Source organism: Trichomycterus rosablanca, chromosome 2 (assembly GCF_030014385.1).
Source record: "Trichomycterus rosablanca isolate fTriRos1 chromosome 2, fTriRos1.hap1, whole genome shotgun sequence".
NCBI classification, from domain to species: Eukaryota; Metazoa; Chordata; class Actinopteri; order Siluriformes; family Trichomycteridae; genus Trichomycterus; species Trichomycterus rosablanca.
This window is the reverse complement of record NC_085989.1, coordinates 30,326,886-30,344,519: the sequence shown is the minus strand read 5'-3', so window position 1 is coordinate 30,344,519 and position 17,634 is coordinate 30,326,886. Positions and strand designations below refer to the sequence as shown.

The 17,634-nt window shown below is 38.9% G+C and overlaps 1 protein-coding gene across 1 annotated transcript in view; it reads right to left on the bottom strand.

Annotated features, from left to right (window-relative positions):
- The window catches only part of gabbr2 (gamma-aminobutyric acid (GABA) B receptor, 2), a 217,885-nt gene that overhangs the window by 69,021 nt on the left and 131,230 nt on the right, over window positions 1–17,634 (bottom strand). The window contains exons 7-8 of the mRNA XM_062990702.1: window positions 17,340–17,582; window positions 7,515–7,575 (exon numbers count right to left, since the gene is read on the bottom strand). Coding sequence (XP_062846772.1) covers window positions 7,515–7,575; window positions 17,340–17,582 — 304 coding nt within the window. The remainder of the gene's footprint in view (window positions 1–7,514; window positions 7,576–17,339; window positions 17,583–17,634) is intronic.

The following is a 17,634-nucleotide window of genomic DNA, read 5'->3' as shown; positions in this document are numbered from 1 at the left end:
GACACATATGCAAAAAAAAATACATTTGCTTGACAGAGGACAGAGTGGACAGAAGTTGCACACACCTGGATTATGAACAAACCAGTAAACCTGTGTGAGAAAGTTTGACTTAAATACAGTTCCATGCAGGCAACTAAGCAATACATAAAAGGTTTTTTGCCTACAGAATTTCTGATTTTTTTACCTTTTGTTTTATACCTAGTGGTTCAGGTACTGAACTAGTAATCAGAAGGTCGTTGGTTTAAGCCCCGCTACTGCCAGGTTGCTGCTTTTGGGCCTTTGAGCAAGGCCCTTAACCCTCAATTGCTCAGACTGTATACTGTAACTGTAATGTAAGTCGCTTTGGATAAAGGCGTCTGCTAAATGCTGAAAATGTAAATGTATCCATCAGTTGCCTTATGCACTTACAGTTCTTAAAACAAATGTTATGCTTGGTAAATCACACAAAATCTTATAAATTTAATTACCAAGAAAGTAGACCAGCTTCAGTTTTGCAACAAGGACACAAAAACTACAAATCATGTAATGTCTATCTAATTTTTTTCTTTTTTTTAATGCATTTTCTCCCCATTTTTCCTCCCGAGTTAGTGCATCCAATTTGTCTTTCGCTGCCCATGCCTTCTTTACACGTGTACAGCCCTCCTCTTCTCATCCGTGTACAGCCCTCCTCTTCTCATCCGTGCTTCCTGCACGGGCATCTCTTCTGCCAATCAGGGTCCTTACACAGCGTATGAAGACCCACCCACACACATATAGTCCGGTCCCCACCCTGCAGATATGGTGGCCAATTTGTATCTGCTGCAGGCACTTCCAATTATGCCCGCCAGATGGTGCCCAGCCGACTGGTGGCAACACCGAGCCTCGAACCCGGGAGTTCAAAAAACTCGGTGCTGGTATGTCTATCTCATTTTAATGATGGAATCCTCTGTTGAAACATGTTATTAAAACATGAGCTTGAACATTATTAAGTGTTATCGGGTCCACATTTGTGGTAACCTAGGGCCAGAAATAAAGATAAAAATAACATGTGTGGAAACCACTAATAAAAAGCAGAGCTGGCACTTGGCAAAGGAAATAAAGTAATGTAGCATCTCCCACAAGAAAAAGATACAATGAAACAAAAATAATGAAACAATAAAACAAAGAGGCTATTGAACATTAAGACATATACCCGGATAGGCTCTGAGCTTATATGTCCATTGGTACCACAAAAAATATTTTCAATGACAGTAATCCCAAATCATAGTAGAGGCAATATAAAATAGATTAAAAGAGATTAAATGGACATATTATTTCTCTCATGTGTGTACTTCAATACCGACTGTAAAATGATTCATTCACACAAAGTAATCAAGAGACACCTTAAATATTAGGGGGATTTAAAAACAATGTATCTCATTTCCTAGAAACATTTATTAGATGTACCCTATAAACAAAGTACAAAAATGCAATAAAAGAAAATGCATTGCCCTCACAAGTGTCCCTTAAGACAACCCAACATATAAAAAAATGGACAGTAAAAGCTGTTATACCGAAAACCGAAGCCTATTTTATAATCCCTTTTATCTTTTTCTCATTTTCTCCATGTGTGTAAAGGTGACCGATGCTGATTGCAACTGTCTGTGCTAGTTATGGACTGCTGAACAGTCAGTGATGCAAGTCAGTCCTCGCTCAACCCAACTGACAGTTTACCAATACAGCACTATTAAAGACTGCTTTATGATACTGCTTCTACTGTATAATCAAAAATGCTTCTGGTCAGTTGGAAAGACAATTTAGGAAAGGAACTTGCAAAGGAAAACTAGTAGCTTCAGAAACCATAACCCGGCTCTGCAATGGTTAGCAAAGATGTGTGAATAGTTCAAAGCAGATACAACGTATTTAACCATATCATTATATAAAATATATATTTATTAAAATGGAACCTACTGTAGTCAAGTATGCATATTAAAACACTAGTTACTACAGTAGTATGTATTTTGGAATGAAGCTGTTCTTTTGAGAAAGAGGCTGTCAGGCTTTATCCACTGTTTTTATGGTTGTTGCTGTTTTGCTCTTTTCCTAAAAGGACTTAATTTAGTTAAAAGTTAAAACAAATAGAATCTTCTTTGAAATTAGGAGGCGTAAGGAACTAACCACCAATTATTATATTGGGATGCTGTAATAATGTACTAGTTGTGAAACTATCTGTTTACTTTTTTAGGCTAATTTTGTTTTACTCCGTCACCGTCACCAAAATAAGTATTGTAATACCCTTTTTCTTTTGCTGGCAAGTCTGTATTACAAAACTTAAGTTGGGGGTTTGTATATCTGTACTTGCTTTATTTTACTTATTCACTTATTTAATTTATGACTGTATAAATGTATGTAGAAACAAAAATTGATGTGTGTTGTCTACAGTGTGGAAGACTGTTTGGATATTGAATATGTAAAGAATATGTAGTGGTAACTGTTTGTGTATATGTTCTAGTTTTACAATGCAGAATTGGGTAGAGATTTCATCTGGAAATTTCTGGTTTAGACAGCGACTTTCCCAAGTTGCCTCCTCACCTCATATGCAGTGCCATCTTTAGGGATTATTTGACTGTAAGAACAGTAGCATAAATCAGCCACAAACTTTGCTTTCAGAGCAGCTTTCCATCCTGTGTGTTTACAAAGAAACAATTCCAAGCTAATGGGTTCATGCATGCTGTGCTTAATGGCTTCTTCAAAGCAAATGGCTTTAATCTAAGAAGGCCTGTTGCTGTCTTTGTAATTCAGCATTTGTTTCCAAACCCTGTATTTTCCGTATCATGTATTTAAAGCAGAATATACAATCAGCTTTAAAATTACTGGTACCCTTGGTGAAAATAAATAAATAAAAATGCATGCACAGATCATTTAATTGATTACTTTAATTTAATACGTATAATGTACTTCAACAGAAGTACATTAGCACCAACTGTGAAAATGCAGTTTTGTTTTTGTTCTTAGTTTTAATTTTAATTAAAAAAAGGGGGGGGGGGGGGGGGGGGGGTCAACTAAAAAAATAAATGCATTTTAACTGTGTATTAATTACAATACATTACAATAAGCTTTTGCATTATAATTAGGGCTGTCGAAGTTAACGCGATAATAACGCATTAACGCAATCTCAATTTAACGCGATTAAAAAAAATAGTGCCGTTAACGCAAATTCTAGTTCATGTTGAGACTTGACTGGTAGAACCAACGTTTTAATGTCGGACTTGCCACCGTTGTTCATTTGCGGTTTGTTAAAATAATATAACTGAGCGTCGTAGGGATGCACTTGCATAATAAAGAAATAAATACACGGTATATTCACAAGTTGTCGGGAGCAAAACACTTCATTAACTTAATCTGTTACGGCACTGAATACCGGAGTCAAGCACGCTAGTCCATGAACTATGGAAGCCCCAAAAGGGTCAAAACACACTCACTTCGTGTAGAAACGTCCACTTTTCACATTTCACTTAAAAAACCTTGTTTTCTATAACATCTACACAGATTTTATTTAATGCGATTAATCGCGATTAACTATATGAAATTCTGAGATTAATCGCGATTAAAAATTTTAATCGTTTGACAGCCCTAATTATAATACATTAAATTTTTTACCAATAATAATGTAGCTGGCTGCAGATAAAGATCAACAGTGCAATTCTTTACTTTAGTCGTATCCAATTACCCAATTGCTTTTTGCTTCCTCTCTACTGCTGCTGACCTCCACTCCTCACCAAGGAGAGCTGTGACTATCACACAGCCCCTCCGACACGTGTGCAGTAGCCGACTGCTTCTTTTCACCTGCACGAAGCGAGTTCGTGAAACTTTACCTCATACTGAGAAAGTTGTATATGGGGGAAAATCACTGTTTAAAATACTTACTTTTTTTTAAAGTTTTTTAGGGTTTTAACGTCATGATTTACACTTTGGTTACATTCATGACAGGAACGGTAGTTACTCATTACACAAGTTTCCCCAGTTCACAAGGTTATATCAAACACAGTCATGTGGGAGGAAACCGGACCACCCGGAGTAAACCCACGCAGACACGGGGAGAACATACAAACTCCACACAGAAGGGACCTGAACCACCCCACCTGGGGATCGTGCTACCCACTTAGCCACCGTGCTGCCTGCTATGCAGCCATGTACAATCTACAGTATGTTAGACACCAAATTTCCATTAAGCAGATGCTATTCTCTAAATCATCTTACAATCATCAATACAATTCAAGTAACTGAGGGTTAAGAGCCTTTCTCAGGGTCCAAACAGTGGCAAGTTGGCAGTGGTGGGACTTAAACTGGCAACCTTCTAAGTACTAGTCCACTATTTTAACTGCTAAACTACCATTGCTCCTTTAAACATTAAGAGTATTAAATGCTACTATAAAGATAAGTCTAAAACAGACCAAAACTTAGTGTATGTTTATTCATGGGATGACATTGGTACTCTAAAGCATTTAGACAGTGTCTGCTTAAAATGGATAAGCAGGTGTAATCAGAAAACTCATACAGCTTTAACAATCTTTATTACAAGGTAACTAGCAAATTTGTAACATCTTTACCACTGCAAAGCTCCTAATTTCTGTTCTGATACATATTGTATAAATGTCACATGCAGTTGCCTTCATTCTTCTGTTTCAAGCTTGTAATTTATTTGTTTGGTATACTTTCTGACTAACGGTCACTCATAAATAGTTATCATTGCTGTAATTTTATTTAGTAGATGCATCCTGTCATAACAATTCATTTATTTTTTAGCAGTGATAACTAACAACTGATAATATGAAAATGGAAATAATAACCAAGCATATAAGTGCAGACATTGCAGGGCAGCCTAAAGGTAGCCTGCGGGAAAACTAATAACTTAGCAACTCTGCTGACAAGGCAGTTTGGAGCTGTATTAACATCCACACTTTAAATGTTAAGTGAAGGTAGTATGCATCTCTATTCACCTCTCGGTTTGAGTAATTAGATCCCTAAAATGCATTTGACTGTTTAAACCTGTAATAAGTGCTAAGCACTCATGACAGATCACTTAAGATGCATGTTAAAGCCAGGTGTAATCAAGGCCTTAGTGTCTGTGTAATCGAGAGCGAGAGCGAGAGAGATGGAGAAAATAAGAATGAGATAGAGTTTGTAACCTTGTGACTGTTCTTGTGCAGCAGTAGCACATTCTGCTATAGCACTTCTGATAAAGCTCTTTTTCACCACTGTCAACTGTCAGTTTCCTCTGGATACACCGTTGGTTCAATCAGCCCACAGCTTAACAGGTTTCCCTGTCCTGGGTATTTACACTTTCTCTCTTACTCAAACATGATGATGTAACATGCTATGGGGCATACTGCTGCACCTCTGCACAATGCTAGATAAGACTAGGAGGAGAGAGAAGCAGTCACTTTGGGAAGTGAAGAGGGAGTTCTCACTCTGTGACTATATTCTTTTCCAATTCTCAATCTTATCTAACCAACCCCCTACTCCTGCCAGAAAAAAAAAAATAAATAGCAGAGGAATGAACATGTAAACTTGTGACCCGATTACACAAAATACAGATGTCACCTGCTTAATGGCTGCGGACTGTGTAAATGTTAATGGACTAAACTATAAATATAACCACACTTAAATAGCTTTAAAAATATATTAACACATGGCCATGGTTGTGTAGGTGGTCAAATACCAGATCATATCATTAATCTAATAAGGAATCTTTACACTGATCAACAAACCACAGTCATGACAGAAAACAAACAAACAGACTGATTCCACACTGGCAAAGGAGTTAAACAAGACTGCATTCTGCCACTATTCCTGATCAACCTGTGTGCTGAATAAAAAAAGAGAAACAAGGCTGGATGATTAAGGATTTGATATTGGTAAAAGAAACATTGATAACTTCTTATATGCGAATTATACAACATGAACACCTAAAACAACAGTTAAGACAAAAAACATTACCATTGATGGAGAAGCTGTCTAAGTGGTAAAAAGCTTTGCCTACAGGGATCAGTTATTAACAGCAAAGGATTCAGCAGTTAGAAAATAAGACACAGACTGTTACTTTGGCAGAACAAGAATGAAGAAACTGAAAAAAGATCTTCAGATGTGAGTGTTTGTCTCTCAAAACAAAGAACAGACAAAGTATGGTCTTCTCTGAGGTTCTTTATGGATGTGACAGCTGGACAAAAAGCAGGACAAGAAGAAGTCTTTGGTGCTAGCAAAGACTTTTGAGAGTATCTAGAATGTCAAAAAAACCAAACAAATGATCCTTGACCAAATCAAACCTAACCTCTCACTCAAAGCCCAGATAACCAAATCAAAGCTCTCTTATTGTGGACACGTTATGAGAGGAACAGATTTATTAAACAGACAATGATGCTTGGACAAGTTGGAGGTAAAAGAGGATGAGGACAGTCAGCAACAAGATGAATGAAGTAGAGAAACAATAAACAAGCCATAAGCCTAACAAGTGAAACAATATTTATATTTAAGGTTAATAAAACAAATAATATTTATAAGGTTGGCAGGAAGAATTATAACAATAATAATAATAATAAAAAACTAAAACAATAATTGAAATAATTAATACAGTGGTACCTTGTAACTCAATGTCCCCTAAACTCAAAATCTTTGAAACTCAACACCCTTCGTCAAGAAATTTGTACCCTTAAACTCAACGTTTCCCTTTAACTCAACATGTTCAGTTTGTTGTTGTTTTTTAATTTATTTATTTAATTTCAACTTGACAATGAATTGTCGCTTTGTGGAATAACCATCAGATTCACTCTGAAAGCGTCCACATGTATCTGTGTTTAGCTGGATTTTCCTCCTTTTTCACTTTTAAACTTGTGTTACAGCTCGGGGTTCTGAGAAATTGTAAGAATCAGCTTTTTATTTCAGTGTTTTTATATTATATTTGTGTTATTTTCAGTGTATACGTGTCAAAAACAACCCCAATATTTTACATAAGTCTACAATATATGCAAGTCCATGAGACCATGGAACGCATTAACAGGTTTCCCATACATCCTAACGGGAAGAACTCAAGGCCAGTCCCAGAACCAATTGACGTTGAGTTGAGGTACCACTGTAATCAAAATATGAATAGTTTTTTTTACAAAGCACTAACTGCATGAGTAAATTAATAACATAACTATATGGTCGCTACAACTATTGTAATTCATGGATAAATTGGTAACTACATGGTCTCTATGACTACCATTATTAAAAATTTAATAATTAAATTAATGACTATAAAGGAAATCATCAAAACCATTACAGATATAGCCACAAGTAAGAGCTCTATTCAGGGTAAGCTTGGAAACATTGAAGGTTAGAACTGCGTGAAGGCAGTATCAATAACCTAAATGGTTCAGCCATAAATCTGCATGAAGTACTAATAAAGTGCTCATCTTTATTTAAATTTAAGGCATATACCAATACATTTTTAATTTGAGTCAACTAGCATGAAAATTGCCCTTTGTGAGTTTAAATCAATTACACTGTACACTTACCTTGAAACTGGGTAAATCTGATGGTTCCCATGCGTTCTCCATTCCTGAACATGACCTGACCCTAAAGAAAAAAAAATCACACACACAACCTTTAGATAAACTATTCAAAAGATCTAGATTAATAGCTACGTAAAAATGATATCAATAAGTTTACAGCAAGACAGCGTGTAATTAAGAGTAATGCCTGCTTCAGCTTTTACTTTTAGCACAGTGACAAACTGGAATGTAGTCTGCCATGATACATGCTTTGAAACTAATTTATTGAATTAAAGGTCAATAAATACATCCTTTTATGAAAGCAAACATAATTAGTACTGGTGGAATTGATTGGCTAAATGTTATGAGAGCATGCTGACGTCTTCAGTGAGGGCATTTTATGTCAGTTCATAAGCTTGCATTCTAGTAAATTGCAGCAAAAAGTTGTATGCCATTCTTGTTAGTCATTCTTGTTAAAATCATAGTCAAAATTAGATAATCACATCTCACAGCCACATCAAAACACAATACAAAGCTCATTAAACATTTTGAATGACTAATGAAACTGATGTACTAATACAAACAGGTGCTATTTAAAGCAATCATTAAACACAAAACATCAACATTGTGTCAAAACATTGTCTTCTGGGCTCATTATCAATTAAAAGAGCAATAGCCAGGTTCCCATCATGCTGGCTAATGAGTCATTAAGCTGGATCTGGGTTCACTTGCTGCAACAAAATAACAGGTAAGAGGCACCCAAACCCTATTAGACCTTGGGGAGGAGACCAAGAGCCCATCTAACCTATAAAGGCTCTGCTTTGCTTTGAAGTGCAGAGTAGACTGAGGCCCCTTCATCATGCTGAGCTATGTTTTTGATGGTATGGGGTTAACATGGGGTTATATGCAATACTGAGCAAATTCTGTTAATTGTTTGTCTTACTAACTATGAAATCAAGCTTTTGCATTGTAATGTCTACAAGTGAAACAGTCATTCAGTCAAAAAGGCTTCTTATCAACTGTTTCACCACCTAAACTAATTTTTAGTTGACAGTGGCTCGTTTTTCACATAAATTAAAATTTTTAAAAACTTCTGCTTTTATTCAGAATTTTTTTACTATTAAAACTGTTAAATGTTATTGATTTTAATGTTACTAAGTAGGGGTGGCATGGTGGCTTAGTGGGTAGCACTGTCGCCTCACAGCAAGGAGGTCCTGGGTTCAATCCCAGGTGGTGCGGTCCGAGTCCTTTCTATGTGGAGAATAGAAGCCCCAGCTGATTTTAATTTGCACAATAAGCCATACATAAATTAATTAGCTTGTTGCAAATTTGACCCCTTGTTTTATGTACACAATATAGTAGTTAGTCTATAATTAAATACCCTGTTAGTAATCTGCCTTACAACAAATGACTATTGATAGTGACAACATTTACTAAGTTAACTAGGTAATTTATGTTGTGTTTAGGCAGCTACACAATGTGGTCTAATTTAAAAAATCAGTTTTATCCAATGACACACATAGATACAAAAAATATAATAATAAGCTATCTGTTATAAAATAATCAGATTTGTTATTTGACGAGCAAAATTTCCACATACAGGAAAAAAGGTCTTCAGCAAAAATGCAGGCAATCATGGAAAAAACAGCACAATAATTAGAGGTTCAAACCCAGGGCAATGAGTTGGCACATCATCAGTGCTATCTTCCTATAAGTGACCTTCTTGAAATAGTCTGATTATAGTGCTGTATACCAAGAAACTTTTCCAAACCAGAGTTAACCCTAAGATATCAATTCTGAGCCTCCAGAACTGTCAGTGAGAAGGATAAAAACAGCGGCAGGTCTGGCATTAATTTTCTCTCCTGAAGGCACAACGTCTGTGCTATCAACTGAAGCAACAAACGTCAGGACACAAATGAGCACCACTGAGAGCATCCAGTACAATTTACAACAACTTCTGACAACAGCATCCACTGTGATTACTGTATGTGTGTACATATGTGTGTGTAAGGGTTTGTCTGTATAGTTTGTATATTCTGTTTTATGTAACTCTTTTGTTCTTGTTCCAAAGCTACTGCGCAATCATAATTCATCCATTAACTTAAACATTGCATTTTCCTGAGATTGTGCCTATAGGATTATTCTGGTTGTTGTCTTGCTTGGTCAGATGTGATTTCAGGACAAGATTATAGGTTTGAAAAAAGTGTTAAATTAAACCATAGCTTTCCATTTCTGGAGTCTAAGATAACCCTTGGGTGGGAAAGACAGCTCTCTCTCCCCTGACAATCAAAGTGACACTGGCTAATCTTAATTACGTATCTGCCAGTTTAAGAATATAAGAATAGGTTTGTCTCTTCTTCCAGGCACTCTTAACTGGAAAAGACACTGCACAATTTAAGATTTAAGTAAACATGGCTACTGGTTAATCCCGTCTGTGAGAAACACATGCCAGGCTCAGAGATTGGTAGGGCAACACAAACACTACTATGCCCTTATTATGTCACCAACAGTTTTCTGTTGAAAACTATGATCCCTAATCATCAGTATTTATGTGTGAGTACAATGATGCTAATAAATTGTACCTAGTAATATGTGGTCTTACATTCAGTAACTGTATACCTTCAAGGTGCACCAGTAGGGTGTGTGAACCTGATAAACAAGCCTATTAGTATAACTATAAGCAAGGTACACCGATCAGCCATAACATTAAAACCACCTCATTGTTTCTACACTCACTGTCCATTTTATCAGCTCCACTTACCATATAGAAGTACTTTGTAGTTCTACAATTACTGACTGTAGTCTGTCTATTTCTCTACATACTTTAGCCTGCTTTCACCTTGTTCTTTAATGGTCAGGACCCCTACAGCACCACCACAGAGTAGGTATTATTTGGGTGGTGGATGATTCTCAGCACTGCAGTGACAATAACATGGTGGTGGTATGAGTGAATCAGACATAGCAGCGCTGCTGGAGTTTTTAAATACCGTGTCCACTCACGGTCCACCTTGTAGGTGTAAAGTCAGAGACGATCGCTCATCTATTGCTGCTGTTTGAGTTGGTCATCTTCTAGATCTTCATCAGTGGACACAGGACGCTGCCAACAGGGAGCTGTTGGCTGGATATTTTTGGTTGGTGGACTATTCTCAGTCCAGCAGTGACAGTGAGGTGTTTAAAAACTCCATCAGCATTGCTGTGTCTGATCTATTCATACAAGCACAACACACACTAACACACCACCACCATGTCAGTGTCACTGCAGTGCTGAGAATGACCCACCACCCAAATAATACCTACACTGTAGTGGTCCTGGCAGAGTCCTGACCATTGAAGAACAGCATGAAAGGAGCTAACAAAGCATGTAGAGAAACAGACGGACTACAGTCAGTAGTTGTAGAACTACAAGGTGCTCCTATATGGTAAGTGGAGCTGATAACATGGACAGTGAGTGTAAAAAAACAAGAAGGTGGTTTTAATGTTATGGCTGATCAGTGTATACCTTATAAATCTTTCAGAAATTACTAACTTCAAAAATTTATTTCAATAATCTAACATAAAACAGTTGTAAAATTACTATTTTAATAACCCTTAATTAATAGCATAAAATTTCAGCTTTAAACTGAAAAAGTCAGCTGGTCCTGATGAAGACTCAACAGTACAGCAGTCATGCACCTTTAGAGTGATTTGTGATCCCTAGAGGCTTTGCTGAGCTAATGTTTCACTTCCTAAAGCATACTGCAGCTCGATCAATAACACTGCTTGCATAGCTTGTTGGCGTTTACGTTACAAAATACACACAACCAAACGCAGGGAATGGATGTGCACTGAGAATGAGAACATCCCATGATGCATAATTTTCTGTCATTTTTTGGTCAGGAGTTTCTGATATTTAAGAAGACATTGCACCACATGTCCGAGAAGAAAATAGTTTCTATGGTTACCTTTTTGTAAGAACTTTTTTTCCTATTTATTTACGCATTTTCTCTCATTTTTCTCCCGATTTAGCATAGTCAATTTGTCTACCGCTGCTGGGGATCCCTGATTGCATTCGAGGAAGGTTGCTGCTCACACCTCCTCCGACACATGCTTACTTGCACGGGCGCCTCTATCTGCTAACCAGGGTCCTTACACAGTGTTTGAAGACCCCATCCACAAGTCCGGTCATCCTGCCCTAGCAGACACGGTGGCCAATTAGTGTCTGCTGCAGGCACTGCCAATATTGCCCGCTAGATGGCACCCAGCCGACCGATGACAACACCAAGTTTCGAACCCAGGAGTTCAGAATCTCTGCACTGGTGTGCTAGCGGAATATCCTGCTGCGCCACCTGGGCACCTGTAAGAAGTATTTTTAACCTACACATAAAAAGGATGTTTCATGCAAACTCTTCTCTGTGCACTGTGTTTTTAGGGTGTGGTTTTGTAGAGATTACCAGTTAGTGACTAAATTTGTTGTTAAGGTTTAAATCTGTTAGATTTAGCTAACAGTTGCTAACAGTTTAGCAAACTGAGGATGCTGAAAGTTGGCATCCTCAAAAATCACCAATGTTCACATTAGTGTTGGAAAGCTATTATTCCAACAAAAAATTATTGGTAAGAAACTACAAGTCCCAAAATGCTTAGTACTAATCATCATTGGTGTGCTGACACACAAGGCTAATTCCATATCGGATTATTCCCCTACTAACAGCCTTTCACTTTGTGGACTCATGGCACAGCATTGCGCTTCTTCATGTGCTTTTGCTTTGTCTATTCCTTGTTTCTGATTTCCAGTAAGTCAGTATAGTGCATTTCCATGTGTCCCAGTGTGGCGGTTAGTGTAGCATTGAGCACAGTGTTTAGCTTCTGTTACTTAGGGTGACCATATGTCCTCTTTTTTCCGGACATGTCCTCTTTTTTCCGGACATGTCCTCTTTTTTAAACCTAAAAAATTTTCTAAATCACCAAAAATGTCTGGGATCCAGCTTATGCAGTCTGCATGCGCTCATTTTTGAGAGTTTTTGCAATCATTTCAGCTTTCTTTTGAGATCCTGTCTTCTCTGAAACTCTTAAAAATGCACAAGCGCAAATGAAAATTCACAGACGAATTACAGAATCTTGGTCTGGATTCTTGGGAAGCAGAATGCATGACCTGCAAAGCTGACATGTACGTGTCAGTGTTAAATAAAGGTGGCAGTTCAGCAAAACACAAACAATAACATACTTGCATGGTTATTGATGCATTTGTCAAATATTTAAACCCCTACTTTATACATGTTGCCATGGTGCCACCAATTACATGAAATTACCAATCCAACCTGTCCGTTCCCCCTTCCCAAACCAATCCTTCCACCCAGTGCAGGTGTCTGTCGGGCCCATGCTGTCATCCTTCCAAGTGTCCTCTTTTTTGAAAACCATATGGTCACCCTGCTGTTAGTGATATAGTTTCTTTTAACATAGCAAGGGATTTAGCATCTTTGTAGTTTGCTTTTAGTTGTTCGGTCCATATTGATCAATTGGTCTTTAGTCAACAACATTAGAACTTTATTAGCTTTAGGTTCAACTGTGATTGTTATTGTAATTGTTGGCTGAATTATTTTTAGTGATTTGTTTATATAAACATCTTCCTTTACTGTGAATGAATAAATAGCATCAGTATTCATAATCCTGCAGTTGAACTACCTCCTTACAGAATGTTGTGCATTAAAAAAATCAAACACTGCAGGTATGACAGCAAGCAATAGCCAGAGGTTTTGACTCCACAGGGTTCACACAGATCTACCAGACCTGTATGCCAACACTGAAACTTGTCTTGAAGGCTTTCTACTTTAATACACACGTTATTTCCAATAATTAGGAGACCCTCAGCCTACTGAAAAGAAAAAGATAATATTCTTATGACCCCGGCTGACAGACAGAGCACACGGGTGGGTGAAGCAACTGTGCCATGACAAGAGTACAGAAATTCAGAATATGAGGGACCTTAAGGACTGCCGGAAAACTCACTTCCTAGGGGAGACCTATTCGAAAATAGATTTCTGATTTAAAAATAGGGAGCAACCTATCCACAAGTAACCTATCTCTGGACTGTGATATTTCCACATTGCAAGGCTCAATTCCAACGGCTCTAGCGAAGTTACCAGTTCCACCTGATTCCCAGCTGAGCCCCTGTGGACCTCTTGCCAGTCCCAGCTAGCTCTCCAGACTCATCATCAGCTCCAGGCAGTTCTTCTGACCCAATCCCTGTTCTGCTGCCAAACCAGCCTCAATCCACTCTGCATATTAAAGTTTTTGGTCCCCAAGGCCCAGAACCTCCCTATTTCACTCTGTAGCAAACCCCAAGTCCCAACATGTTCAGCACTCATCATTACCAGAGTGTCGGCACCTGAGGTTCGGTCCATACCTGATTATTTCCAGTACTAACTGCCTCCCACTTCATGGAATTCTTGTTTTCTTGTGGTTGTTATTATTAATGTAGTCTTGGTTTAATGGTTTAATTCGTTTAATGGTAAGCTAAGTCTGTTAGCATAGCTGTGCATAGGTATATTTTCTGTTAGCACAAGTAGCATTTAGCATTTGTGCAATTAGCTATTAGCCTGTGCTTATTGATCAGTCTGTCATTAGTCACTAGCTTAAGGTACTGTGACTGATATTGTAATCGTGGGCAGGTTTGCTTTTTATGGTTTTTTTATATGTGCATTTTTCTTCACTGTGAATTAATAGAGCTACTTCTTGACATAACTGATGACTGAAATCAGCTGTAGCTTCACCTATTGCAGATAAGGTTTCCCTGCTTTAAGAGTAACTATAAAACATTTCAAAGTGTTCCAAGCAATTTAATGTTTCTTCACACTTTAACCCCACATAATAATCAACTTTTCCAGCTTTCTTATATTAAAACATTCACATGTATTGTGTGCTAATTGGAAAAAATAATACATCCAATAAAAAAGTACCACACTAACCATTGTGCCATAAAATACCCCACTCAGTGATTTCTCTATGGCTATGCTTTTGCTCTCTTCCTTCCTGGAGAGCTGTTTGTTTTACTGCTGTGATTTCCTCTCCATTAGGTCGCAGTACCAGGGAGGGATGCTGTAATCTCAGGACCCAAGGCAAATACATGCTGGCAAGCTAAGTGTCTAAGGCACTCTCCACCAGGGAGGCAAATAACCTCTGGCTATGAGTTAAAAGACTTCAACATAGGACGACCCCCCCTCAGAGATCACCCATGTTCCTGTCTTCCCAAACCAATAATCTGGATTTACTTTATATCAGCACTTACAGTGTATCACAAAAGTGAGTACACCCCTCACATTTCTGCAGATATTTAAGTATATCTTTTCATGGGACAACATTGACAAAATGACACTTTGACACAATGAAAAGTAGTCTGTGTGCAGCTTATATAACAGTGTAAATTTATTCTTCCCTCAAAATAACTCAATATACAGCCATTAATGTCTAAACCACCGGCAACAAAAGTGAGTACACCCCTTAGTGAAAGTTCCTGAAGTGTCAATATTTTGTGTGGCCACCATTATTTCCCAGAACTGCCTTAACTCTCCTGGGCATGGAGTTTACCAGAGCTTCACAGGTTGCCACTGGAATGCTTTTCCACTCCTCCATGACGACATCACGGAGCTGGCGGATATTCGAGACTTTGCGCTCCTCCACCTTCCGCTTGAGGATGCCCCAAAGATGTTCTATTGGGTTTAGGTCTGGAGACATGCTTGGCCAGTCCATCACCTTTACCCTCAGCCTCTTCAATAAAGCAGTGGTCGTCTTAGAGGTGTGTTTGGGGTCATTATCATGCTGGAACACTGCCCTGCGACCCAGTTTCCGGAGGGAGGGGATCATGCTCTGCTTCAGTATTTCACAGTACATATTGGAGTTCATGTGTCCCTCAATGAAATGTAACTCCCCAACACCTGCTGCACTCATGCAGCCCCAGACCATGGCATTCCCACCACCATGCTTGACTGTAGGCATGACACACTTATCTTTGTACTCCTCACCTGATTGCCGCCACACATGCTTGAGACCATCTGAACCAAACAAATTAATCTTGGTCTCATCAGACCATAGGACATGGTTCCAGTAATCCATGTCCTTTGTTGACATGTCTTCAGCAAACTGTTTGCGGGCTTTCTTGTGTAGAGACTTCAGAAGAGGCTTCCTTCTGGGGTGACAGCCATGCAGACCAATTTGATGTAGTGTGCGGCGTATGGTCTGAGCACTGACAGGCTGACCCCCCACCTTTTCAATCTCTGCAGCAATGCTGACAGCACTCCTGCGCCTATCTTTCAAAGACAGCAGTTGGCTGTGACGCTGAGCACGTGCACTCAGCTTCTTTGGACGACCAACGCGAGGTCTGTTCTGAGTGGACCCTGCTCTTTTAAAACGCTGGATGATCTTGGCCACTGTGCTGCAGCTCAGTTTCAGGGTGTTGGCAATCTTCTTGTAGCCTTGGCCATCTTCATGTAGCGCAACAATTCGTCTTTTAAGATCCTCAGAGAGTTCTTTGCCATGAGGTGCCATGTTGGAACTTTCAGTGACCAGTATGAGAGAGTGTGAGAGCTGTACTACTAAATTGAACACACCTGCTCCCTATGCACACCTGAGACCTAGTAACACTAACGAGTTACATGACATTTTGGAGGGAAAATGACAAGCAGTGCTCAATTTGGACATTTAGGGGTGTAGTCTCTTAGGGGTGTACTCACTTTTGTTGCCGGTGGTTTAGACATTAATGGCTGTATATTGAGTTATTTTGAGGGAAGAATAAATTTACACTGTTATATAAGCTGCACACAGACTACTTTTCATTGTGTCAAAGTGTCATTTTGTCAGTGTTGTCCCATGAAAAGATATACTTAAATATCTGCAGAAATGTGAGGGGTGTACTCACTTTTGTGATACACTGTATATCAACACTTTGTTTTTGCATCTGCTGTATTTCCTACTTAAATCTGCTACGTACCTCCAGCAGCACCACATTGTTTCAGCTACACACACTCATACACACATACAAAGCATGTCTGCAGGCAGGATGTTTCATGCATACTAAATCTGTACAGCACTACCTCGCTTTCCACTTGTTCTCACCTCTCTGCTACATGCCTCTTGCTCTGTTAATTCTATTAGATATTCTGTTTGCACTCCTGGCCCTCTATTCCAGGTTCTGATCTCACCTCCCCACACTCATACACAAACATAACCCGTCAACTCTCCTCAACCCTGTCTACACTGCTAATATCTCACCTGTGTATGTCAACAAAGACTCATTTCTGAATTCGCCAATCTCAGAACGACATTTACAATACCTGTGCCTTGGGAAATGCTGTTTGACATCGCAGCGCAAAACAGCATGCCTAGATCTTGCTAGCTGCTTATAAAGTGAGTGCTTTTCAGCACAAATGGCTTCCAGGAATGCTTAGCATTTGATGCCAAGAAGACCTTTTTGTACAGGTACACTTCTTTAAAGTGCCCCTTAACAGGTCATTTATTATGCTAGCCCACTACCTCTAGAACCAGCTTTGAATCTCAGCAGATGCTATCGACAAGCCAGGCACCTGCACTGGCATAACTGGCATGTCTCTGGCCAAAGCCCTAGATGGATTGCCGTCCTGTTTGGGGTGCAATGCTTAATGCCCAGCAGAGCCTAGGGGTCAATTGCTCAAGGGTCCAACAGTGGCTGGTTGACAGTAGTGGAAACTGAACCATTAACAAGCTTTTCTTCCTACACTACAATCTGTACAATAAATTAGATATGGTGTCATAACACCACAGTTTATTTTTAGAGCTCTGGCTCACACCATTTATTTTACATGTGCATTAAATACTGTAGCTGACAGAGAATAGCTGTCTTACCGTCACTCCAAAAAAGTTGGTTTCATTCATCACGTCCAGCACAAGCTTGCCCACTTCCTGATCATCCATGGTCATGTTATGGTAAATGTCATGCCTCTGTCTGTGATGAAGCAGTTCCATGACACGACTTAGTGTTTTAGCAATCACCCAGATCCCATCGTAGGCAAAGCCATGGAATTTGCTGGTCTCTACTCCTTTCTGCTCCCTCTCCCTGTTGTACTCTCTCTCATACTCCTGGGGTGTCTGAATATTAATATAAAAAACATCAAGTATGTATCAGGTGCAGCAGATATTG